Below are 27,355 nucleotides of genomic sequence, written 5' to 3'. Positions count from 1 at the left end.
TTGTGCAGTTCTGTGTCGCCACAGATTTGTTATATCAAGTTCAGAAATGATTTGAACCCCATGTTATCCGGGAAGATTTTTGTCTAAATAAGAGTATGTAATAAACTGGCTAGAATGCAGGCATGCCATTAGCCTGGAGTAGATGGAATCAGAATAGCGTCTCTCTGTGTTATAGCTCAAGTGCTAGTGGCCTAGTTTTGGAGCACAAGGATCTTAGTTATTTCCCTGCTCCCCCTGTGAAGTTCTGAGTAGCCACAATGTGACAGAACAGTAGGGAGCAGGATGTCCTGTGGTGGTGGGGAACATTTATTATAATATTCAGTGTACCAATCCCATTAAATTAATTAGCAGAAAATTTGCATCTCCATCTTTTCATCTTCATCGGCAACAAATTGTATTTATTCAGCTGAATAAATACATCAATTTTGTGTCCTAATGTCTGACACTTACATAAGTATATCACCGCAGGACTCCAAGGTCCGTACTGAATACTACAGTGATGGGAGCCAGATGAGTGCTTGGATAGAATACTCCCAGCTGCTGTGAAGTTATTTACTGAACGACAGTTTCTATTGCATCAGCAATGGTAGCTGAAAGAGGTTGCAGCTGGAATCCAAAGTTGCACAGACAACCACATTATTAATTATTTCAGTGTCTTGGGACATACTTCTAGCAAAAGGGCATATTATCCCATTGCTGCATGGTATGAAATGTGGGTCTGGACACAAAGAAAGACCAACCCATATAGAAAAGTCCTATAGAACTCAATAGAAAAATGTTAACTTTTCTATAGCTTTTAATTATAGCTTTACTATTTAATTCTATAGCATGGTTTTAAAAGAACTATGGAAACCTCTGTTAAATATATAGGATGTTGGAGTAATATGTATAAAACACTTTTACATTTCCATAGAATCCTATTGGCTTAATCACCTATTGAATTCTATAAGACTTTTCCATTAGGGACTAGGACATGAGAAAAGGGTGTGTGTGTGTGTGTTGCTATTACTGCTCTCAAGCCCCAGGGAGCCTGGAGAAATCACTAGCACAAACAGTCCAGCCAACTGATTTAGCCAATTGGTGGTCAGTTTACATTTCCTCTAATGAGTGAACTTCTTGACCGTACATTTTAACTGAATCATTAAGAGCTCCTTTTCCAAGAGTTCCTTTGGCAGGCTAAAGATGATAGAGGCTGTTGATAGATCACAATAGCCAGTGAAAAGGGGAGTAGATATATTTTAAAGTACAGTTTATCAGAAGAAACCAACCCAAAGGAGATATTAAATAGAAATTAAGGTAGTCAAGAAAACAGATGTGTGCAAATATCAAGTTGCAAGTAATGATAATGGTATCTTTCACCCTGATGGACCCTGCCACTGAAATTCAGTCACCTCTGGGGAGAAATGTGCCAGCTGTTTTAAACATTGAGCAGGAATACTACCTAGCTATTCAGCTGGCTATTAAATGAATGATTCCATTAAAAATGCAAGAGAAATTTCAGGTATGCCAGATGTAATTACCCACATTGGGAATTCAGTCTGGATGTTGAGGCTACTTTCCCAGAAAGTGCTATGGGGTCTTTACTGTCCACAAGAGATCAGGACCTCAGGTATAGATGCAAATAACAGGGGCCACTGTAATGCTGGAAGTTCCCTCTAACACAGTGGTCCTCAAATTGTGGGGTTCTCCCCCTAGGGGAGCACAGACAAACATTTGGGGGGACATGGCAGGGCCCAGGCCAGCCCCCACAGGGGGTGGGGAGGGAGCGCCACCCAGACCCACTGGGCCCCCAGCTCTGCTCTCGCCCCACCCCCCAGCCTTAGCCTTTGGACCCATTTCCGGCCCCGGACATGGTCCCACTCCCGGCCAAGGCCACAGCTCCAACTGTGACCCCAATCCCAGCTTTGGAGCCCGGCTCCAGCTCCGTTCCCAGCCCTGGCTCTGGTCGCAGCTCCTGGGGGCGGGGCATGGACAGATTCCATTACAAGTAAGGGGGCAGGGTGCGACAGAAAAAGTTTTAGGACCACTGCTCTAACACCATGCTGAGAATTGGCTGTGTGATACCTAATCACAAACTTACTTCTCCCAATACTTTGGTTTTAGTTTGAGATATCCCATTCAAGGACTGATGAGATCCAAAGTTGTGTAGTTATGAGATGTAAAGGGTTCCCAGCCCGAGGTGCTATGGCTGTAGATAGCTTCATCACGCCCCTGCTCTGTGCAAGCTACATTCATCTACGCTGAAGGTTGCAATGTTTTGTCTTCCTTTGGCAATCTGATACCTCTTGCCCTGAACCCAGCTGATAAAACTTCCGTCAGTCAGCATTTCGCAGGGTTCTGAAAGGGATAAATAGCAGGCAATTCTTTCAGGAAAGAAGGAAAATAATATAGCAGCACCCACTGTGTTTGCAGGGAGGGTGGCGAGACATGCTCACTTCTGACTGGGAAGCAGAAGTTCAAATTGTCTGTAGTGCTGGCCAATTTTAGGTGGCCTAGTGATCAGATTCTTCTGGATCAAAGTCTGAGCTTCAGCTTCCACCAGTAATGCTACAGGCCTGCAGGCACTGGGAGTTTTACAAGAGCTGTGTACTCATTCTCAGAAAGAGTGAGCCTTGCATATCCCTCTGCCAGCTGCTTTAGGAGCAGACGTGATGGGCTCCTAAAAGAGGGTGTTGTCCACTCCTGCTTGGTTGGAAGATTGTGATGCTTGGGCTTGTGGAAGTTAAGGATTTATCAGGGGAGAATGTTATTTTTCAAATTTCATTTGATTTTGAGTTTGGCCATGTGCCAACGGGCTTTACCACAATATTAAAAGCGCCACAAACCAAGGTAATTCTTGTCTAAACATCGTGGCCTTTTGGTTCATTTGTAAACAAAGAACTGGTACTGGACAGAAGCCAATGGAGGAGGAAAAATCCTTGAGAATTATTCTCTGAAAATACTGGCTTCAGGCTCAGACAGCTGTGTCCTCATTACTGTTAATTGAAAAGAGCTATGCACGTTGAGCAACATTCCCCTCTAACTATGTACACAACAAGCCACCTATTGATTTGTTTCTGCAGTGGTGATCGTTGGAAAATGCCTACAATCCCAACTCAAATAAGAACTGGTTTAAGATCAGATTTGACACGTATTGGTTTAAAGTCACTGAGCCACATTTGCTTGGAATTCCTAGCCACAGTCTACCTAAAAGTGCTGCTGGCCAAACGGGATCTAAACCTTCTCAAATGAATGAAAACTGAATGTATACGGAGTTTTTAGCTTGTTTTAATTTGTTGTGATAAGGATGTGTAGAGCTGATTATACCCTCCTTCCCCAATCTCAGAATAGAGATCCCTTGGAAAAGAGACATTTCGTTTCATAAGAACATAAGAAGAACATAAGAAAGGCCGTACTGGGTCAGACCAAAGGTCCATCTAGCCCAGTATCTGTCTACCGACAGTGGCCAATGCCAGGTGCCCCAGAGGGAGTGAACCTAACAGGCAATGATCAAGTGATCTCTCTCCTGCCATCCATCTCCATCCTCTGGCGAACAGAGGCTAGGGACACCATTCAGTTGTTTTCCCCCCTCTACTGAATTCTCTTTAAACAGATACATTCAAACAAAAACCCTCAAGACTTTTGGACTGGCAAGAGCTGGCAGATGCTCCCAGCCTCCAGTAGCAAAGCGAGGGTATCTTACACCAACTTCCAAGGCTGCTTCCTTCTCACCCAGCAGCCAGCCTGGTACAACACAGCGGTGCTGAGGAGGCTGCCAAGTTTTACATGGTAATGGAGCTCCTGTCAAGGGTGCTGGAACAATTTTTGTAGTGGGGTGCGGAGAGCCATTGAACCAAACTGTAAACCCTGTACATGATGGAAACCATGTCAAGCCGGGGGTGCGGCCGCACCCCCCACACCTTCATAGTTCTAGCACCTATGGCTCCCGTCAGTGCAAAGAGGTAGGGGACAGGGTTCAAAGTGCAGCATATGAAATGACTGCCTAATGAAGCTTCGCTTAGGTCAGTTTGGACAAGCTTAATATCCCACAACATAGATGACTCAAAAAGGAAAGGGTCAGATCCTCTTCCCCTGTTCTGGTTCCGGTGTAAAATGAATCTGCTGAACATGAGGGCCTTGGTGATCCTCTCACTCAGTATAAATCAGAAATTACTTCACTGAAGACAACATAGCTCTGCTGCTGGTAAACCAGCATAAGCAAAAGGAGACTCAAGCCCTTCATTTCAGGTTATTGTTAATACTTCACTTTCCTATGTAACCATCTATCTGGTGACAGTTTAGAAACAGGAAATGACAGTGAAGTAGGAAAGTGCATTCTCCATTTTAAAGATCAGGAATCTGAGGCACAGATGGGTTAAGTGATTTGCCCAAGGTCACACAGTAAGTCTGTGTCAGAGATGGAGAAACTCCAAGTCTCCAGACTCCCCTTACTGTGCTTTAATCACTGCACCAATACTTTGACTTTTCACCTTTGGAAACCTGAGGTCAAAGCCAATCAATTGCAAAGCTTTATTCCTAGCAAAATTTAAAAAAAAAAAAAAAAAAAAAAGGTAATTTTGATTCATCTACCCATCCAAGCCCAAGCACATTTATTTTTATTTTAAAAATTCCTTTACATTTACATGCAGATTAGGTGCCATCTTTGTGACCAATGTGGCTCTCGGTATCACATACTTTGGGCAGCCCCTGTGTAATTTATTGTTAAAGGTAAATATTTAGCAGGATTGGGGCCCCATTATGCTGGGTTCTGTAAAAATAATGATCAAGAACAAGTTCAATGGGCAAAATACAAGACAGAAACCTGAGCGTGCAGGTGCTGACCTATCAAACCACTCAAGCATGTGAATAGCTTTAATAAAGGTGATTGAAAAGTAGGAATATATTTTCCCCAAGAATGTTTATGAAAATTCAGAAATTTCCAACCAGCTCTAAATGTTAAGCACATAAATGAGTCAATGAGGCTACTCACTTGCTTAAATGTGTTAATGTATTTTGCTGGATTGGGGCCCCGTGTCCTAATTCTACAACTACTTCTCCTTGTACATTAAGAATTGGTACATCAACCCAATTCTTTTTATATAAGTAGGTGGTGGGGTGCTTAGAGCACAGAAAACCTTACATGATGCAAGTGTAAGAAATGACTATGACAGACATTTGTTTCCATTCTGATGTGGAACAAAAAGTCAAAATACAAACTATTTTGTGGAACCAAGAGTCTGAAAAATGTTGATTCTGAAATGTCCACATTCTAGTTCAGATCAGTTCAACATTTATCTCTACAATTTGTAGTATGGTGGCCTCCAGCCCACATTCTCTTCTATTGGCGGGGCTCCCCAGCTGGACTACATCTCCCATGATGCAGTTCAGCCAGAGGGGCAGCATGGTGCATCATAGGAGCTGTAGTTCAGCCAGGGAGCCTGGCCCCTGGGGGAGTATGGGAGCATAAGGCACATGACTGCAGCTCAGGAAGACTCAGATTAATGTCAAACTGACCCAAGCCAAAATGTTTCAATTAGACAAGAGGAAATGTTTTGACTCAGGCTGACCTGACCTGAAACAAAACATTTAGATTTTCCTGCAAAAAACTTCAATTCTGCAGAAAATACATTTTCACTTAAAAAGAATTGACAGACGATTCCTGACCAGCTCTAGCTTGGAGGTACTTGTTAACTAGACCATTTAGTGTTATTTCTGGAGCAAACTATTTCTCTGGCTCTCCATCAGGCAGGCTGGAATTCTATACTAGCACATGTTCCATCATTATATGGGCCTGCCGTTGTCAAAACCAAACTGCATTTTTCCTTTGTCTTAGCACTTTGTTTATTAACCTCTTAGAGTTACAAGGGTTTTTGTCATAGTTATTCACATAAAAAAGCCACCACATGCTGGGAATGCAACATCTTCAGTACAAAAGAGTTCTTAATAATCCTTTAACACAGACACATTTCAATATTTTTATTTCATCTTCAAGTATACTGTGTAGATAACACTAACCTCAAAGTCCACCTATACTTCAGAGGAGTAAATGGACCAATGACAGCCCAAGTGTTTCTGATATGGTTTTATATCCTGAGAAATCTTATTTTATTTTAATGTTTTAACTGACTGTGTCTATTATTGGTTTGGGTGATAGATGGGGAAACTGTCCATGTCGAGTTTCTAATTCAAGAATGGAAATGTAGGTATGTGAATTTACATTTGTTTACCTGTGAGCATGCTCTCTGTGCTTTCCTGTTACTGTCCCTTCGAATCACAAATAAATGGCTGTAAAATGCCTTTTCTTTTTGAGTGTGGGATCGATTACTTGGATTAGTTGGATTTGTTTTATGCAGAGAACACTCTGTAGATGAAAGCTATTATCCATTCAAATAGATTGATTATGCATGTATACAGTAAACTGTGAAACTTTTGACACTATACAAAAATCCGTTATAATGAATTGTGAAAGATCTGCAGACTGCTACTCTAATGAATTCTTCCTATTCAATAGCAATACTTAGGGATGGTCTAACACTACTGAGTTAGCTCAGCTTAATTACATCACTCAGGTCTGTGAAAAATGTCACGCCCTGTATGATATAATTAATCTGACCTAAACACTCCTAGGTCAACACAGTGGTTCTCAAACTTATTTGATTGTGCCCTCCTTCTTTGTGTCTGTAGTAGTTTATGCCCTCCTTCCCGCCACACAAGTACATACATCGATTAAAACAAATCAACATGCATCTCACTAAATATTAAAAACAGTAAGGCATTGATTCAAACAGAGCCAATGATCCATTGCAGTAAGAGCACAAGCAAAACTGTGATTGTGGCTGATGCTTACAATTAAATGTGCACACCGCATCGTAGCAAATGGATTAATGTACAGATGGCAACGACTTTGTATAATGCTCGGCAAGCTTAACAGAAATCCGTCAAAGTGCACAGCACCACCTAGAGTCAAGTGCACAGCGCTATCCAAGGACCTAATATGTCCGGAGGAATGAGCTTTGATAGTTATTCATTGCTGTGGGTAAAATGTGCACGGCACGGTCTCCCCGCCGAAAGCTTCTAACCCTCCCTCCCCCGCCCCCAATTTGAGAACCTCTGGATCAACAGACAAATTCTTCCATCGACCTAGCTACTGCCTCTCATAGAGTTGGACTTACTACAGAGATGGACGAGCCCCTATCCTTGAATCTTCTCCTATCCTTGAATTAGGCTTTTAAAAGGCAAACTTTTAATCACCATACTAGAGTACAGGCACTTTCGAATCCACTCCCCTTGCCAACTCCTTTATTTCTCTGAGGCGGGGTAGGCAACCTATGGCACGGCACGCGAGCTGATTTTCAGTGGCACTCTCACTGCCTGGGTCCTGGCCACCGGTCCAGGGGGCTCTGCATTTTAATTTAATTTTAAATGAAGCTTCTTAAACATTTTAAAAACCTTATTTACTTTACATACAACAATAGTTTAGTTATATATTATAGACTTACAGACAGAGATCTTCTAAAAATGTTAAAATGTATTACTGGCACGCGAAACCTTAAACTAGAGTGAATAAATGAAGACTCGGCACACCACTTCTGAAAGGTTGCCGACCCTTGCTCTGAGGTGTTTTTAGGACTGTCTTGAACAACGATAGCTAAGACACAATGGCCAACATGTTTTGAAGCCCTAGCTCCACTGAAATCAATGCCAAAACTTCCATTGCACTTCAATGGGGCCAGGATTTCACCCCTAGTGTAGACAGGGAAGTTTGCCAATTTAACACCTTTTAGCTGGTTTACGTGAACCCTAGGTTTCAGAACCTTTGTCCTAGCGTGGACAAACTCTCTGTACCTCAATTCATCCCTTGCTAGAAAGAGAAAACACTACCTTCTTCATCCCACAGGAGTTGTGAGGCCTACTTGGCAAATATTTATAAAGCACTTTGAGATGAAAAGTGCAGTATAAGTGTTAAGTATTGTCATCATTGTATTTTGTCTTTCATTCAAAGATCTCAAAGAGCTTCCACACGTGAGCTTGAGATTTTAGTAGATCTCAGATTGGGGATGTTCCATGATAACTTCTGGACATGTCAATTTCATATCACCTCCAGAACTGAAATGCATTTCACATGTTCTGCTTGGCCATTGGTGGAGGATCTTTGAAACCTGGGGCACAGATTTACATTTACAAGGTTTTCTACAATCCACTTATATGTTTACTTGTCAAAGTTGTCTGGCTTCAAATTTAGCCTGAGACTTTCAGAATTGCTATGTGGAATTGGACATCCAATCTCCATCCATTTTAATGGGAACTGGGCATCAAACTCCTTAGGTTTTCCACCCTAAAAATCTGTCTTATGTTTTAAAATTACTCCTGACAACACTTTAACAATAACACTGCACATATAGCACCTTCCTTCTGAGACGCTCAAAGCCCTTTGAAAATATAAATGGGCCAATTTCTGAAGTCTTTACTAAGACAAAAAATTCATTTACTTTAACAAGAGTTTTACTTGATAAGTGCAGAGTATGAATGGAATAATTGTTTTGGTATTTAGCTTCACAAAATTACACCACCAAATGCAAGGACTTCAATCGGCTACTGGGTTAAAGTCCCAGCTGCAATGCTCAGTGATCCACCAGCAGCATATACTGGGTTTATTGTTGGGCTCATCCCCACGCATAAATTAGCATAGCCTCGAAGCTGCTCTAAGATATGGCCAGCTGCAAGGATTCCCAGGGAGATGTTACAACAGCTGAGGATTGCCAGAGTCTACAGTGCTCCAAGAACATCTCATTCCCTCTGACCCAGCTCCTACACTAGAGGCTGTGAGGAGTGGACTCTACAGCACATTGGGATTCCTCTTACACTAGAATACTCCTCAGTTAGCCACTTAGGCCAGTTTTAACTCTGGTTTGTTCCACCAGGGTGGCAGAAATCTGATTTAGTGTGGACCATAACCTGGCCCAATAAGTATAATTTTAAGTTCTTTAAATGTGGAGGCTATAAACCCTGATTGTTTGCTATGAACCTTTTCTCTGAAGTCTCAGATTAAAAAAAATAATAATTAAAAAAACATTGTCCCTATGCTTCTCCATTACCATCAGTGGTTGGAAGTACTCTCTGTTCTGTGATGTGAAACCTCAGTACATGCAATAGAATTTTTTGCTGCTATGTGACATTGTAACTTGCCATGCACCCCAAGACTCCTCTTGGCCTTACTGCCTTCCAGAGGTGGCAGAAGCTTGCTTTCAATGGGGGTGGGTGGGAAAAAGGGCTGAGATGTATATTTGGGGCACAGGCCGTGGCAGGGAGCAGAGGATAGCAGGGGAGGTAGTGGAGGGAGCTGGGAGGAAGATAGAGCAGTGGGGAATCTGGGGGACCTGGGGTAACTCCCCACAAAGCCCCACCTCCCTATTACCTGTGCCCAGCTCCTGCTCCCCACAGGGGGCTCTGCTGTCTCTACTGCCTGCTTCCCAGCTCCCAATGTCACCCGGCTTTGGCTCCATCCTGGGCTCCCGGCAGCTCCAGACCTTGTGCTTCCCTCCCCAGTCCTGACTGCAGTGTCTCCGGCTTCATCCACACTGACCCACCACTGAGCACCTCTGCATGTGCCCAGCCCACTTAGAAGATGCTCTGCAGCAACAGGGAGGGAACGGAGCTGCCAGGCCCAGGACCAGCTCCCCCCACTGGGCACTGGCACCAAGGCCCCACTCACCCCAATTCCTACTTGCTCCATCCCCAGCCCAACACACAGGGGCAGAAACATAGTTCAGCCCCCAAAATATTTCCAAATGGGGGTGCTGGCCCCCACCTCCAGCCCTGGTTCTGCCCTCCAGCTGCCTCCCACTCTCTCTTCCATTAAATAGATGTGGGTTTGGATTCTCCTTCCCTCCCCTACATATATTTGTCCAGGTTGAATTTCCTTTTGTTAATTTCTTGCCCATAGGAAGGAAAGTCTAGAACCTCTTTATAGGTATGTCTGCACTGCATTTTAAAACCCATGGCAGCAAGTCTCAGAGCCCAGGACTACAGACTCAGGTTTGCTGAGCTTGCACTATGGCACTAAAAACAGCTGTGTAGATGTTTGGGCTCATGCTGGAGCTAGGAGTCGGAAGCCAAGGGATGGGGCAGAGGCTTCAGAGCCCCAGCTCCAGTCCAAGCCACATCTACACAGCTGTTTTTAGTGCCATAATGCAAGCCCAAGCCTGTAAACCCAAGCTCTGAGACTCACTACTGCAGGTTCTAATCTGCCGTGTAGATGTGTCCTAAGTCCCTCTGGGTTATTCCCCTGCCCACAGTGTAGTTCACAAAATCTTCCCAATTAGTGTTATCTGCAGATATAGGACCTGAGCCAATGCCAAGGGAAAGACTCCCATTGACTTAACAAGCACTGTATTGGACCCATAGTTAATGCATTGTTTAGCCCTTCGGCAGCTACTTGCATGGAACTTGGAGAGGGGAACATAAATTGCAGAAGGGAAGAGTTTGGATGAGGCGCCTGGATGCCAGTCCTTGTGCACATGGCTAGAATGCTAGTTGCCACTGCAGCATCTCTGTAAATGGTTGTTAATGGTTGTTAATAAAGAGCCAGTTCAGTTTTAGAAATATGGAATCCTCTAAGGTTATTATCCAGAACACAACACATGAAACATGGTGGCAGTGGGCGGCGTGAGACTCGCCAGCAAGGGAGTGTGAAAAACAGGCAAACAAAGCATCACCAGAAGCAGAGCAAATAGGCACGGAGGGACTCAGCCCACCAGGTAGGCTGAAAGTCCAAACAGTAAACCTTGCACAAGCATGGAAGCAGTGGAAATAAGAGCTGAGTCTGTATAAATAGTTGCCCGTAGGGGGATAAAGATGAGAAATTAGGTAATGTTTTTTGTCAAGAATAATGCCCAAAACACTGGAACAGCTGAGAAAGGTGCTTGAGTATTGGGATCCCAGACTGTTGAGAGACTCTCAAATATACACACACACTGTAGAAGACAACTGCCAGCCATTCAAATGCCATATTTGCAGCTATGTGCTATTAGATCAATGACTAATATGATTCCTTCTGGATTGTGGAGCCAGCTGCAAATAATCCCAGCAACAGTGATACACAGCAATATTAGACTGGAGGAACATGACCACGAGCTGAGGATGTCCAATAAAACCATTCTGAAGCCAGTGAACACTCTTTTCCACATCATTAAAGATGATATTTAATAAGACCAGACTTGATAATGGTCCCTGCAGCACCCCTAGAAACCTCTCTCTACTCAGGTCATTGCCAGGTATCATTATCCTTTGTTTATAGCCCTTCAGCAAGCTTTCAACCCATGTGACAGAGCTTATGTTCAAGCTAATTTGAATTAGTATTTCATAGTACAGTATCAAATGCTTTACCTAATTCATCTATGGTGTAACTCCATTGGCTTCAGTGGAGTTATAGCAGGGATGAATTTGGCCCATTTTATATTAAATTATCTATCCCTCTTCTCCAGTACCATAGGCCCTATCTGTCTATCTGAGGTACTGATATGGTCCTCATTACAACAGGATCTGAGTGCCTTACAATCTTTATTGTATTTAACCTCACAACACCTGTGTGAGGTAGGGAACTTTTATCCCCATTACACAGATGGGGTAACTGAGGCGTGGGCCAAGATTGTCAGAAATGGCCAGTGATTTGCGGGTGCCTAAATTGGGACACCTTCCAAGGGCCTGATTTTTCAGAAGTTCTGAGCACCTGCCCTCCGAAAATCTGGCCCCTTTAAGGCGTTAGTGTTGGACACAAACTGAGGCACCCAAAAATCATTGGTGACATCTGAAAATCTTCGTCTAAGTGACATGCCCAAGGTAACACAGGAAGTCTATGGCAGAGCAGGGATTTGACTCTGTCTCTCCTAGGTCCTAGGCTAGTGCCTTAACCACCGGACAGTCCTTCCTCCATGTGCAATTGTACTCCCTTACATGACAGGAAAGCAAGACTGAGTAGGGACTTCTGGGTTTGACCCATTGTTCTTGCTAGGCAGCCCCTTCAGCTCACGGCTGGAATACTAATCGGTATTCTACTGAACAGAGCTGGGACAGTATAGATCTCATGCATGTGCTAGTAAATTTATTTTCTTTAAAACATTCTCACATCTCTTAAGTAATAAAGTGGGAAACCAGTGAACTGGTGGATGAAAAGGTTAGAGCATATTAATCTCCACACACCATAAGGCAGCTCTTATTTTTCTGCATTGCAGCTTCCTCATGGCCTCTTAAGTCCTAGGGACAAAACACAAGAGCAACGCCAGCACGTTTACTCTGCCTATACAGTCTAGCACAGAACATGGCTGAGCTGGCCGATTTACATTTGTGAAAAAGCCAATTCATATTTCTATATATTTTGGCCAAACATCTCGATTGTGACATATAACTGTGGCCAATTTCATCCTGGAGCCAAATGGAGAGAAACGAAGCTGACCCAAGAAATATAAGGCAGGAGCCAAGAATAACAATGACTTTTATGTCATCAAGAATCCTGCCATCTCTAGGCACTACGGACACTGCAGACACACAGCCTTACGCAGGGCCGAGCACTGCATTGATACTACAATGAAAATGAATAAGGCTCTCAGTATGTTTCAGACTGCAGTAACCCACATTATGCTGCTGAAGGGGAGAGAGAGAGAGAGAGAGAATTGTTCAGGAAACATGGAAGCCCTCAGGTCTCAATGGAATGTTATGCATGGACAGTTGGCCAGAGTCAAGTTAGAAAATGGAGAGAGGAACAAGTCCCAGACTTGATGGATTGGAGAAGAAAGACTCAGGCAGATCTTCCAAGATCAAGCCATGACTTCAAGAAAAAGAAATGCTGTAATTGGTTGGCCAGAATGACCTGTTCATTCTTTTACTTTAAGAGCTAGCCCATAAAGTGGTGCTCATTTAATCCACTCCCAGAGCAGACATAATTAATTGGCACATTCTGACTTTAACTGATTTGCTCTATTGAAATCTCTGGAAGTGAGAGAAAAGCAAGACATACTGAAGGCAAACAGCCTTGCAGTCCCACATATTAAATTAGGGATCCACAAAGAATGTAAGGAATCGATTAGAGATTAACAATGTGGGTCAAATCCTGCCCTGGCTGACACAGTGCCCAATATGTCCTCTGCTGCAGGAAAAGACATGATGGGCTGGGGCATCAAGATGCTACTCCTCTCAATTGAACCTGGTGTAACCTCCCACTGGCCAGTCCTTGCTGCCAATTGTAGCATACAAGCTGCTCGGCTGGGAGTCTAAAGATAGGTGACCCCTGACTCACAGACCATGCTCACTTGAGCCATGGCATGCAAGCCAACATATTAGCCAGCACTGTGCAGAGGTTATCCCTTGCACACTGTCCAGCACTGTGGAGAGGATCTGATCTGCAGCTTGCCTGAGGCAGGGGAGATAGGTTCCCTGAGCTATCTGCACCTGATATGTTGATGCATCATTCAGCACGGTGACTCTGGAACTTGCAAAGTGGGAACAGGGAGTAGTGAAGAATAACAGATTCTAAGGAGATTGCGAGTTCCCAGTTATGGGGATGTGAACCTGGTTGTGACAGGATCCCAGTTTACATAGGGAAGTGCACATGCCCAACTGCCCCATATATGCTTACAAAGCTATGCCTGCCCAGCCTGAATGCAGGGTCCCGTGCTGTATGCTGTGGGGTGACACCTTCCCTTTCAACCAGTTGCCCACACTCTCCTTTGTTTCATTGTCCTGTTACTCAGCAGGTTCAGAAAGCAGCTCTAGCGTCCGCAACCAGCTCCCCACCAACATACTAAAAAAAAACCAAAAACTTTTAGTCACCCACCCAATAAGCAGCTAAAAAACTACTATAAACAGATGCAACTCAGCAATCATAGGAAGCAGCTCCAATTAACCTAGAGAAGGGTCCCGTTGTTATAACTGGTTCAACCAATTTACCTGAACTGTGACCTCAATTGTAAAAAATATACGGAATGTCATAAAATGTGACAATAACCTAGAGTAACAAATGCTGATGGAACGTAAGTCAAGCTGCTTTCAATAATGAATGTTATAAACCGGTGCAAGAGAACCAGACAGAGAGACCAAATTAGTCCTAAAAGGCCACACTGACATGATTCAAGGGCTGTGTTGAAATCATGCTTGGTAAAAACAGATGTGGAACTGGAAATTAATGGCCCAGAATTGATATGTCAGATATTAGGCCTAACTGGACGACAAAATAGTGAGTATTTGAGCTATTTCTCCCATCACATCCTTTTTGGGTCCTTAAAGAAAAAGACTTGGGGAGAAAACAAAGGAAGAACAAACGGAGGCTACTTAAGAAAGCTTCACCATCTTGGCTGCCACCTCCACCATCTCCTGGCACCCCAGGCCTTTGTCACCCTAATCCTGAGAGATGCCCTCACCAGACTGGGCCAGAGAGAGAGACCCAGATGACATCACCACCTCTACTGGCTCCAGCTGAATCCCAACCATCTCCTGGGATAAAAATGGGATCAGACTTTAACAGCAGCAGCAACAGTTCCAGCCCATCACTGTCAGTAAGACTTACTCATGCTGCAGAAGGAGAACAGCCCTGAACTTTGGGATGCTTCAGCTCTGTATCCGAGCTGGGACACGTGGCTTAGGCCCATGACTCAATTAAACTAACTCAGATAGACTCACTGGGACAAATTTGGCTCCAAGATCCTGAAATCCTATTGAAGCCAACAGGAATCATATACCCATTTCTGAGTGTGGAATTTGGCACTCTGTCATCAAGATTCTCTTTAGCTGAAATGAGTTAATTTGTGGTTCCACGGCTGGTGAGTTTATTTTATTGTCTCTTCCCACATCATCACCCATCAGTACAATTAGTCAGTGATATTAGAAAGGCACTGAGATGCAGGATGATATACTCTTGTTTACTATTACACGTCACCATCCCCAGACGGCCAGCTCTTTTTTTGCAGGGTGTTCCAGAGATGCCAGTTTTCTTAGTGACATGAAGCTTTCTTGGCTCACTCATTATATTTCTTGGTTCAGAGTTACTTCTTTCTATATAAGTAGTAACCTTCACACACAAACTGAGTGCTCCCCTGCACTTTAACCACTAGACCATGCTCCTTCTGCACAGGGGTTTATGGGGATGAAAGGGGATGACAATCTTAAACCCAGAGGCCTCAGTTTATGCCAGCACACACAAACGCTTGAACCACGGACTGATTCACACCATTGGGAGGCAGCTTTCCACATCATTTCTTTCCCCGACAGGTTCCACTAGGGTCAGTGGGGGGCGGGGGAGAGGGGGAATTAGCCGATGGGCAGACTTCATAGGCACCTTGCTGGTGCAGGATACTCAGGGCATAATTCAGTGCTTCTCCCTTCTCAGATAACACCCTCTCCCAGGCCACCCACTCTTGCAACTGTCCTGGTGTAATGGCTGTCATCATTGCCAGCACTGAGGATTGAACCAGAGCCCCACTGAGCTAAAACCACAGCTCTCTCTTGCTTCTGTCTGCTTTCCTTGATTCTTTCTCTTCTTCCATCCCTGGCTCCTCCCATTCGACAGACATGTTAATGGAATAAAAACAGTAAAAACAAAAGCCCATCCCTTACAATTCTTTCTACAATGCCCAGAAGGATCTATACTTCAGGCATGTTTTAAAAATCATTGTAAATCAGGAAATGGTGGGGTGGAGTGAAGGGAAATTGGAAAGAACTCTCAGCTTATGAATGTATAATGCAAGAACACGGGCTCTAGTTCCAATCCAGTCTTGCCAACGGTTCCTGGACTGAGTTCCTCTAACAAAAGGGGCATTATGATAGTTAAGCAGTCTACAATTTGAAAGGAAAAGAGTCAGAAATTATATAAGTTAAAAGGGACACTGTCAGGTTAGAGCTCTTGGGTGAGATTGCTGTTTACACCAGTGCAAATAATGTGCAGAGTGGGCATAAATCATTCCCATTCTAAGTAGCAAGTTACACACACTTTTTACTGGTGTAATGAACACTGCATTTGCCAACCCCAAGGCCTGGTCTACACTTAGAATTTAGGTTGACATAGCTACATCACTCAGGAGTATGAAAAATCCACACCCCTAAGTAACACAGTTGTGTTGACCTAACCTCAGTGTAGATGCAGGTAGATGGACAGAAGAATGCCATCAATCGGGGAGGTATTGTTCCTACACCAATCGAAAAACCCTTTCCATTGGTTTTGTCTGTGTGTACACACTATGGGGCTATGTCGGCATAGTTATGGTGACCTAGCTATGTTGGTATAATCACTGTAAAGTAGACATGCCCCAAGTGTTCAGAACCATGAGTCGGTCCCCAAAGAATCAGGAGGTTTAAAAATTACCACCACCGTCTGGTATCTTTTTCTATGCCTGGTGATTTTTGAAGCTTCAAGTGGCACTTGGGTCCTATTTCCAGCTTTTCTCTGCAACTACAAGGGCTAGAAACTTAATTTTTTTAAATGAAAGCTGAGTATTTTAATGCAACATCACCATTCCAGCAGCTGGGGCTTTAAGAAAAATGCCAAATACACACACACACACACACACACACTAACTATACAAGATGAGGACAGATTCTCTGTTGGCCTGCTTGTCTTTCTAGAAAACAAATATCCTTCCCTGTGGTGCTAACAGCAGCTCTTAGGTCATTAACACTGAGAGCACTTAAGCTTTCATTTATTGTCTTTAAGCGGTTTGTTTCCCTTTGAGATAGGGTGCAGAAGCCCCAGGCCTAAACCAGCAGGGAAAGAGTTAACCCCTTCTGCCCTGTAAGTGGCCATAGCAGTTTCTTTCTAGTGCATGCAGGGTTCTTGTAGCTGTGTTAGTCCCTGGGTATTACAGACACAAGGTAGGTGATTGTCTCCGTCTTTTATTGGACCAACATCTGTTAGTGAGAGAGACAAACTTTCAAAAGACACTCAGGGGCTGCTTTTTGCCCAGTGCAAGAGGCTCTACAGGGAGGCTCTCTGGCTGCAGGATTGTGGGTGAGGACTGTGTTAGGATTGAGGAGAGCCAAGTCGTGGCAGGACTGGGGAAGGAATCTGTTCACCTTGCTCCTATGACTCTGGCCAGAAAGGATGAGGCCTGGAGGGCTAAAAAGGGATGGATTCCTTGTGAACTCTTGCTGACCAGGAGAGGAACTACTTATGTTTATCTTTAGCTATGTTGGAATAAATCAGCCCCTAGGAGGGGGAATATTATTTGAACCACCTGGGTTGTGCATTCCTTGGAGAGTTAAGGCAAAGTGAGGGTTGGCTCACCAACCAGTTGCCAGGCTGGGATAGACAGACCCTCTCACAACGTTCCTGCATTTCTCTCAGCTCAGATAGTGAAAACAGGTTTGTCAGGGGATGGTTCATTCATTAAAAAGAATGTTTCCACTGGAATTTAAAAAAAAAGAAAAAAGAAAGTAAAGCTTTCTATTGCATTAGTTTGGCAAAGGGGTATCTTATAAACCCTAAATATGATCTGAGAGAGTTTCTATAACCTACACTCCATAGAACAAGTGGGCACTAGGCTACCTCCGCTCCCATTGAATTCAATGGCCCAAAGTCCCATGGACCTCAATAGAAGTAGTTAGGCTGGTAGTGAGCACTTCTGAAAACTTCGTTGTAAAAGACTGTCCTAGGTTTCAAGGGGCCTGGAACGTTGACAAGTAGGGAAGGGCAGGGGCAGCTTGAAGGGTCACTGACACTGGCAGTTGTTTTTATGGCTCAGGCACCCTTTTGGTTCAGCATTTCTTGCGTATGCCTGGTGAAATTCACCCCTATGCAGAGGGTCAGAACAAGGCCAATCCATTACTTAAACCCTGAGGGCGTAAGTGATACATAAGCCTTGTGTTGTCCCCCAGCGCAAGGGTGAACTTTACCTCCATAAAATACAGTGTCCTGGATGTACAAGAAATACTAAAATGGGCCCTACAGTTACTGCAGAGGAACTTAAGGATGCTACAGCAAAGTGTGACAATCTTCTATACTGTCTATCTAGGTGCCTGCCGGTCCCATCTCAGGGAAGTGAAACACAAATAGTCTCCAGAGCCTTTCACTAAACAACACAGTTTAAAACAAAGTCTAACCCAGTGGAGACCCAATGGCTGTGGCCAGGTCTTGTTTTCTTTCTTTAAAGCTTTGTTTTTTGTCCTCTTACACAAACACTATTATCTGCCTCAATTCAAACCTGATGTGGAGGTTCAGAAAATGCTTCCAGCTAATTGTGATTCTGATGGGCCACTCTCCATCTTTTCCCAGCTATTCTGGTCAGTGGTTGCATTCAGCACAGCCTCCCCTAGCAATTAATTGCTGTATTCACAACTCCAGGTGGTTCTACTGGAATGGGGCTGATTGAAAGAAGCATTGGCCTTCATAGTTCCAAAAGCCCCTACAGGAACCATTATGTGCTTGGCTTGCAAGCCACACTCGGAAAGTTTAATAATCCTACCCACTTTGATTTTTAGGGATGGGTGTGGACACAGCAGAAAGGACAACCCAAAATGTCAGCATGGGAACTGAGATCCTTTTTTGTGCCCTCCAATTCCAGAATTTACTTTTAACTGTTGCACTTACTGGCCCATCTACATCAAAGTTAGGAAAATACAAAACATTCCCAGAAGTCTCCAAACCAACATACATCATAAATGATGTGAATTAATTCAGTAGGGTCAGTAGGACTAGTTAATACTATACTTAACTCACAACACCTGTCATCTGAGGATTTCAAAACTCTTTGCAAAAAATTAATTAAACTTCACAACGTCCATTATTATTATTACAGCTGGTTGGAAAATGGGTTTTTCCCCCATGAAAAAATAATTTTTTTGGCAACAATTCAAATACAAAAAATGTTCTGCCAAAATCCAGAAATATTTTGGCTGAAACCCAAAATATTTGGATTCAGAAATGCTTCCCTAATGGGAATTGTAGTTTGGATGCCTTAAGTTCCCATTCTTCTCTATTGGCTGGTCAGACTACATCTCCCATCATGCACCAGGGTTTCCCTTCTTGGAGAGGGGAGGCAGTGCATCATGGGAAATATAACTGAACCCCTAGAGAAAAACAGGGACATGAGGAAATTGAACTACTACTCCTATGAGGCATTGTAGCAGCATATCCAAATAAAAATGTTTCAGGATTTGGGCATTCAGTTTTTCAATGAAAAAAATATTTTTCTTTGGAAAGCAGACATTTTCATGAAAAAATCATTTTGTTGAAAACCCAAATTTTCCAACAGTTTTGACTGAATATTTTCAACTTCTTATCTCCATTTTACAGGTGGGATAACTGAGGTGCAGCAAAATATAGTGGTTGCACATTGAGTCAATGACAGAGGCTGAACCCATGACTCCTGCACTACAGAACACTTGGAGCCTGAGAGTGATGAGCAGGGGACTGGACTAGATGACCTCCTGAGGTCTCTTCCAACCCTAATATTCTAGGATTCTAGGATACCATTTTAACACCAAAGTAACTCTGCTGATTAGTGGCATTAATGTCTGCTACACCTATGTCAGTTTAGAATTTGGCTTGCAAGCTGTACTCTTGAAGCTAGAAAAAACAAATAAAAAACAAAAATGGTGGTGATTCTTTCTCACTTAAACTGATGTAGATCAGGAGTAATTCCACGGATAGCAAGCATCATAGCTGGGTAAAAGTGGTGTACGTGGGGTCAGAATCAAGCCCAAAAGATGCACCTCTAGAAAAGCTACAAAATGGAGGAAACAGTAAGAATAGTTATTTATTATTTGTGTTACAGGATCAGCGCTCTATTGGGGCAGGGACTGTTTCTTACTGCATGTTTGTACAGTGTCTAGTACAGTGGGGTCCATTTTTAGTTGAGGCCTTAAAGTTATCCTAGTAATACTACTAGTTTTAGGCAATATACATACATATCGTAAGAGACAGTCCTGTCCCAAAGAGCTTACAGTCTAAACAGACAAGGCAGACAAATGGTGGGAGAAAGGAAGTCTTATTATACCCATTCTACAGATGGGGATCTGAGGCACAGAGATTAGGAGACTTGCCCAAGGTCATACAGGAAGTCTGTGGCAGAGCTTGGAATTGAACCTAGAGTTCCTGAGTCCTACTCCAGTTCTTTAAACATAGACCCTCCTTTCTCTCAAGGACAGACTCATGATGGTAAAAATTCATATATTGTATGCACCAGTGAATCATCTGACAGAGCCATCTTTCAAATCAACAGGATGGATTTTCATTTTTAAAGAAAACATGCAGATTGGAGACTTTGTTTGCCCTGAACTAAGACCATACAAGAAGCATAACATATGTCCTTCTATGAGAAATGCTATAGTCCAACCACAATTAATCAGGTTTCAAGCAAGAATTAGTGTGTGACATTGGCCTCAGTTATGCAAGAGGTTAGATTAGATTATCACAGTGATCCCTTCTAGCCTTAAAATATATATAAAGTGTTCTACTACTTACCAACACATTGGTTGTTTTCGCCCATTTGGTAGCCAAACCGACACATCAGAGGTCTTGTAGCAGTGGGGTAGTTGGGAGCTGGAGGTGGTGGATAAATGTTTGAATAAGGATTCACATATGGTGATCTATACACTGGATTTGTTCGGGGAATGCATAAATAGCCACCATTCTGGTTAACACACACCATATCTCCTCTACAGGCCTCAGGAATAGTCCGACATTCATCAATATCTGGAAGGATGTAGTAATAGAACGGCAATTAGATCAGCAATTTCCACGGTTGGTCCTTAATGTGACACATGCACAGAACAGCACATATGATACGGTTTACTTGGGATTTTGCTGAATATGTGATACATGGTTTGTGCTAGGAAAAGCTATGCTTCCTTTGTGGAGTCTCACTTTGAAGTCAGCTCACATCATAACAGGAAACAGCGCATCTTTTCAACCTAGCATGTGTTCTACTTATTCTACTTTACAATCAGGAAAAAAAAAAAACTTTTCTTTTCTATAGATGCTCAGTTTAAACACTGATCCTACAGCCTGTTTCTCCTAAGGGATCTGTCCAACCACAACATTCAGCTCCAGATTTCAAACACTGGTGGTTTGGTTTGCCCAGCTGTGAAACTTGGATCCTGATCTGGGACTCCGCAGTGCCTCCCACACACAAAGTTTGAGATGTTCAAATCTGGGGATTTGGTTCAGGTCTCTTTTTTGTTCTGACTGGGATTTTTTGTCTTGACCTTAGAAAGATGCAGAGAGATTATTAGGATCTGAGCATTTCCTTGGCTGGGAGGGTGGAACTGCTAGGCAGCTCAGACAGGGCATCTCCGTTTTTATGTTAGTGTTTTTATCTTACTATTTGTTAGTGCATGTGGAAGGTGCTATATTGACAGCCCTGGAGACTGAAGTCCTCTGTTAATCCACAGAAAAGATGCTCCATGGGCAAAGTGCAAGCTTCCCTGCACTGTCCCAAAGTGCACCTTAATTCTGAACTAGAGGGTGAGAGGAACTCTCTCTGGCCTCTTGGCTGACGCTGCCAAAAGTAGCAAGTAGTGGGTATTTATGATACTGAACCCCTGTTCTCTGGCAACTAGACTGAGCTCCCAAACTCATGTCATCACAGCCATGTGAAAAGCACTGCACCCAGTCTGAACAATGACATTTTCATATTGAAAAATGATGCAAGTGAACAATTTCCAAAGGCTTGTGCATAATTGATACAGATTTGCCAGACACTGAGAGCATCCCCTTCAGCCAAAATACACAGATAGTAGCACAATATTAATTTAACAAAGCCAGAGGGTCTGAACCCCAGTGTAAATGAATTGATTCAGTCAAAATCCTACCTAAGCATTGCCCAGAGGCACGGTCCAGGTCAAACCCGTTAGTGCATTGCTGCTAAAACAAGAAAAGAAAGGACACTCAGTGATTGTGAAATTGGATGATGACCAAAAAACAAAAATCACATGATCATCTGGATTATTATTATAGTGCAATGTGTTCAGCACTGTACAGTATGCAAAAAATGAACAGAGTCCCTTCTCCAAAGGACCTGTGTCATGACTCTCTCATATGGGAAGTCAGCAGGCTTTGAACTCAGAACCTTCAGCACTGCAGCACAGACCTCTTGCTTTAGCTCATGCAGTAATTCTATAAGCTGGTAGCAGTAGCAGGCTGTCATTCTCTAATGGAGAAACCAATACCTAGTCTGCCAGTGGCCTAGTGCTCAGTGGATAGGCCACTGGACTGGGACTCAGGAGAGCTGGGTTCAATTTCTGGCTGTGCCACCAATCTGAGTGGCCTTAGGTAAGTCACCTCCCTCTCAGTTTCTCCATCTGTCAAATGGGAACAATGATACTGACCACCTGTTTTGTCAAGCACTTTAAGATCTATGGATGAAAAGTGCAATATAAGATCTAGGAATTATTATTATATCTCCTGTTAGCACTTGTCTTGATGAGGAGAAAAGGTGTGTTGTCAAAAGTCGTTAGCCAACTCTAGTGTTGACAAGGCAATATATACTTTTTAACACATGCTAAGCTGGTGGAGTTGGAATCTAGGGTATAACTCGACCAGCTTAGCACACACGTAGACGTGTTGCTAATACCACACCTTTAAATCCTACTGTAGACAAATCCTTAGAGGAAGCTTTTTTCAAGGGTGCAAGCTTTACAGCAGTCTCCTCACCCCACCACACAGACCATTAGCGGGGCTTGGATGGAGGTCTCCAGTATGCCAGCAGAGCCCTCTCCACGTCAGCTACAGAAGAAACTCCTGTAGGGCCTCCTCCAAAGCCCAGTGAAGTCAGTTTAAAGGCAGCCATTGACTTCAATGGATTTTGGATCAGTCCGTCAGCTGGTAACAGTTGGTCAGCCAGTAGAGGGGAGCATGACACCCAATCTGTCAGTAGGTTACACTGACAGTGTAAGAAATAGGGACATTGAAGACAGGATGCACTGGAAGAACCAGAGGGCAGGAGGACGTAGTGGTGTTTTTCTTCTGGGCGTCAAGAGAGAAGTGAGTTTTCTAAAAGTATTTGAAGTCAGTAGAAAGTGTTGCCTTGGTGAGCTGGGAAGGGAAAGTGTGTCATGCATATTTGGTAGCAATGTAAACTGCAGGTGGGAGCGATAGAGTGGAATGAACAAGACACTGATACAGGCATTTTTAAAGGGGTTAAGGGGACATGGCAGGAAATACATGAATGGTCATTTAAATATATGAAGTGAGCCCCTCCATCTACCCATAAGAGCACTCTAGGCCATCACCTACAGTTACAGATCATGTGGTGGGGAATTCTGCCGGCACTTACTTTGACATTATGAGATGTTTTAGCATCATCTGGAGGAAGCCAAAGGTATTCTGATGGGAGAGTCTATTTTCAGTCTGTCATGTAAAGAACATACATACTCTGTGTGCTTTTAAGCTCTTCACCTAGCTACAGTGACATGCTTCACATCTTGTGGCTGTTGTCTATGTTGGCTAGAGCTGGTTGGGAACTTTTAGATGAAAAATCTTTTCATCAAAACAGGCCAATTAGTTGAAACAAACTCTTTGCGGGAATTAGGTTGGTTTCAACAAATATCTTGTTTTGAAAAAAACAAAAAAAAAGTTTAGAAATTGTCAGAAGGATGTCCTGTTTTGACATTTTCAAAATGAAAGAGTTCAATTTTTCAGCTGGAAATGACTTTGGTTTTTAACTTTAATTTATAGCAAAAAAAAAAAGTTAAAAAAATTTAAAATGTCCAAATCAGAATGAAACGTTGCAAAATTATAAAAAGAAAATGTTTCAATTTACTCATTTTAAAGTAAATTTCAATTATTTTAAATTTTATTTTCAGTTTGTGAAAATGTTTGATATTTCAACTTTTCATCCCAATTCAGGATGGGAAAAAAATGCAAAATCTCTAAAATTCTCACAGGTTGGGAAAACTGTTTTTTGCCCAGCTCTAATGTTGGCAAAATATCAATTAACAAGCCACATCCAGTCAACTGTCAATCCAACAGGGGGGGGGGGAAAACAACTAAATTTCAAACCCTTCTGTAAAAGGTATTTGGAGAAACAGCCCTGAACAATAGAGGACTATTACCTTCAAATCAGAGTCTAACCCCCCTAATTTACAGTGAATTTAAATGCCCAAGAACATGAAGGACTAATAAAATTTGCTTGAGCCAGGCTTAATTCAGGCAGGAACTGTGTAAACTTCTTTATGCAGCCCTACTAATGTAATATCCCTCAATCCTGAGCTCCAATGCTCCTGGATATTCCCAGGAATTAGAATGAAGACTAGGATGACATCACCAAGCTCCCAAGCCCACAGGTGAAAGGCCTACGGCTGGACCCTCGAAGCTTTCCACACACAGAATTCCCATTCAAATCAATGGGAGTTCCAAATATGGAGGTTCCTTACTGGTAGAACTCAGGACTCAAAGCTCCTTTGTGGGTGCTTTTGCTCATTCATTTTCAAGGACTACTTAGTTCAGAGGCAGTGTCTGGTTTTCTTTGAGGCCTGTCTTTCTCCAAGAATTTCCTGCTGAGTTGACAGTCCACATTAGACTCCAGGATCCTGCTGGCTCCCATTCCTCCACGCTAAACCCTAGACCACATAGCTTCCTGTTCATCTAAGCCCCAGACCACAGATTTCCTATTCACCTATCAAAGTAAGCCTCATGCTATGAAATGCTTTAGTGTAAAAAAAGTATATGTATTCAGTGTGCTCATCTCACCTGTGCTTTCCCAGGGCGTGTAAGGCAGGTGGCCAGCATGAAAACAGTCAGTATCCTATAATACGCATAGAAAATAAGATGTAAACATTTTGATGCACATGTTCATTTCACAGATTTAGATATGAGGCCAAATTAATCTCTGGTGTAACTCCAGTGCACTCCACGGCGCTTTACTATAGATGAATTTGGCTGATGATATATAACATTAAGTATATGGCCCAGATTCAGAACTCTGTGAAGTCAGTGTTCTTACCCTGGACTTACATCAGTGAGATCAGAATCAGGCCCTAAATATCTGTAGGCTAATCCATGTTCTTTATTATAGGCTATACAGAAGCTCTTCGAAGGGTAAGTTTATAATAGTCAATGATAAAACTTTATCCCTCTGTGGAACCTGTCCTCTGAGAATGTCAAAACCCTTCACAAGCATTAATTTAGTCTACAACATCCTTAGGAGTTAGGTAAGTATTATACACAATTTACAGATGGATAAACTGAAGCACAAACCCCACAGAGCAAGTCATTAGCAGGGCTAGACCACGCTTCATCCCCAAGAAAGTACTCTCAAAATCAACTGACTTCTTGGGGTCAGATTCTGCCTCTTTACTCACACTGAGTATTATCTTGCTCTGCAAGTAAATACATTGTGCCAGGTCATCAGCTGATATAAATCAGTGTCTTCAATGAAACCATGCTGATTTACAACAGCTGAGAGTCTGACCTATGTATTTCCAAAAGACTTTTTGTAAAGCAAGGAACTTCTCAGTGACAGAATCTGGCCCTTTGCTATTAAATATTTGGCTATAGACTGAGCCCTGGAAGTATGCTCTGCCCATATAAATACCCTGGCCAAATCAAAGTGTTGGATATTAACTAGTGCCAGATTTAAATCTGGAAAGAACAATAAGAAATTTATTTTATTTTGTGTACTTTAATTTCAGTGTTTTCCAGTTTCCTTATATAAAGGTCCTTTTCAATACATTTTAGAGCCATGTCTCATTTACACTGGAGACTATTACTGAATGTCTATAGCGTATACAGTATATTTCAAAAAACAACATGGGAAGCAGGAAAATTTTAGGTGGCCTCAGTTCTGCTACTTAAAGGAGCATCCAATTTTCCCTACAGGTTCTTTTAGCTCTGTCTATGATTCGTACAGCAAGTCAAGGTACTGAACATGACCTATTAGATACATCAGACAAGACTACTCACAAACTGACAGGCACATTTTAAAACACCAGTATGTTTAGTTGAGGAATAAGCACTGAAAAGTATACACAACCCCTAACAGTTGTTCATGGTGCTGTGTAACAGGCAAATGTTGCTTGTTTGGCAAGTTTTGTAGCGACACAAACAGGCAAATTCTGTAAAGACTTTCCCCTAGAAATGGAGGTAACGCATTTAAAGCACTGTATCATCCATTTAGGACTACATCTCTTTTACCTTAAACCCTTTTGAGGGATAGAGCACATTTTCTCAAGCATGCACTATGTACATTACTGCACATTCATTTTGTATATAGAAAGAGGAATAACGGAAGGAAATGAAAAGTTTTATCGGTCTATGTTAAAAGTGCCCAACAGGGCTACTCTTTGATGTACAGCAAAAATTCATATCTACTTACTGACAGTATCCACAACTATACACATCCTTCAGTTTCAAGAATTAAGAGCCACTAGGTTCTTCTGAGATATGAGGAAGGTGATAGAACAATACAGAGAATTTCCTGACGTGGGTTTGGGCTGCAATCACTACTTCGACTGACTTTACACTATCAGATCCCTCGTCACCCTGAGAATTATTAACAGACATATAACAACCCAACAACATTGCTTTAAGCTGGTCCTGTTGGTTTAGTCAGCAGACAAAATATTATAAAAGAGCAATTAACTTCTGCAACAATAGCTAGTGAAGTTTAAATCAATTACTGTGAATCATATCTGCAGAGAAAGCAGCTGTGATTTTAGCCAGAAGACCCTTCACTGTAGCAATTCAGCATTCCCAAAAGAGACAGATTCCTAAATGCAGAATACAGCATAGATCAAGACAGAAATTGCTAGAGACAGCACAGCTTTTATAACAAACAAAAAGTGCTTTACCCTCTCTCTGACCATTAAGATCCTGTCTCTTTGCAAATGGCTTTAGCAAGTGAACTGGCATAGTGACTCGTAGCCACAGATGTTTTCCATGAGTAGGTTTCCATTCAGTGAGTAAAATAGTTTGATGCACAGTACCTACCTCTTTACTTCTTGCATGTCCAACATTGGTTAGGAAAGATGGGAAAAAGGAGTCTGAACTGCTGAATAACTAAAAAACGTGTCTGAACATCGGCGTTTTGCTAGCACTTGAGTTCCTCCGTCATTTGTATTCCAGAGAATGAAATACCAAATAATAGACAGGGCAGGGAGAGGTCTGCTCCTCCTCAGACACTGGAGAGAATACAGCAAAAGCACCTGGTTTTGCTTAGTTCTCTTCTGTAATTCAGCATTAAACCAATTGGAGGAGGAATGTTAAAAATGAACACTTCATTTTCTAAGTATGTTAAACAATGCAAATGGGGGCCTCAGTCTGGGGACAGCTGGTTTAGATTACAGAGCTCACCAACTGGCTAGACTCCTCACAACAATCTTGAAGAGCCTGCCAGGATAAAAGACTCACAGCTTTAAGGAAAGCCTCTCCTACTGCAAACTTTACAAGTAAACGTAC

General features: G+C 42.7%; 1 protein-coding gene across 1 annotated transcript in view; it reads right to left on the bottom strand.

Moving 5' to 3' along the window:
• Positions 1–26,913, bottom strand: part of FBLN5 (fibulin 5) — a 59,938-nt gene extending 33,025 nt beyond the window's left edge. The window contains exons 1-4 of the mRNA XM_065403655.1: positions 26,888–26,913; positions 24,650–24,704; positions 21,772–21,823; positions 20,423–20,653 (exon numbers count right to left, since the gene is read on the bottom strand). Of these exons, the coding sequence (XP_065259727.1) occupies positions 20,423–20,653; positions 21,772–21,823; positions 24,650–24,704; positions 26,888–26,913 (364 nt within the window). The remainder of the gene's footprint in view (positions 1–20,422; positions 20,654–21,771; positions 21,824–24,649; positions 24,705–26,887) is intronic.
• Between the last annotated feature and the right edge of the window lie 442 nt (positions 26,914–27,355).

This window comes from Emys orbicularis, chromosome 4, assembly GCF_028017835.1.
Source record: "Emys orbicularis isolate rEmyOrb1 chromosome 4, rEmyOrb1.hap1, whole genome shotgun sequence".
In the NCBI taxonomy this organism is placed as follows: Eukaryota; Metazoa; Chordata; order Testudines; family Emydidae; genus Emys; species Emys orbicularis.
This window is presented reverse-complemented; position numbering and strand designations above follow the sequence as displayed.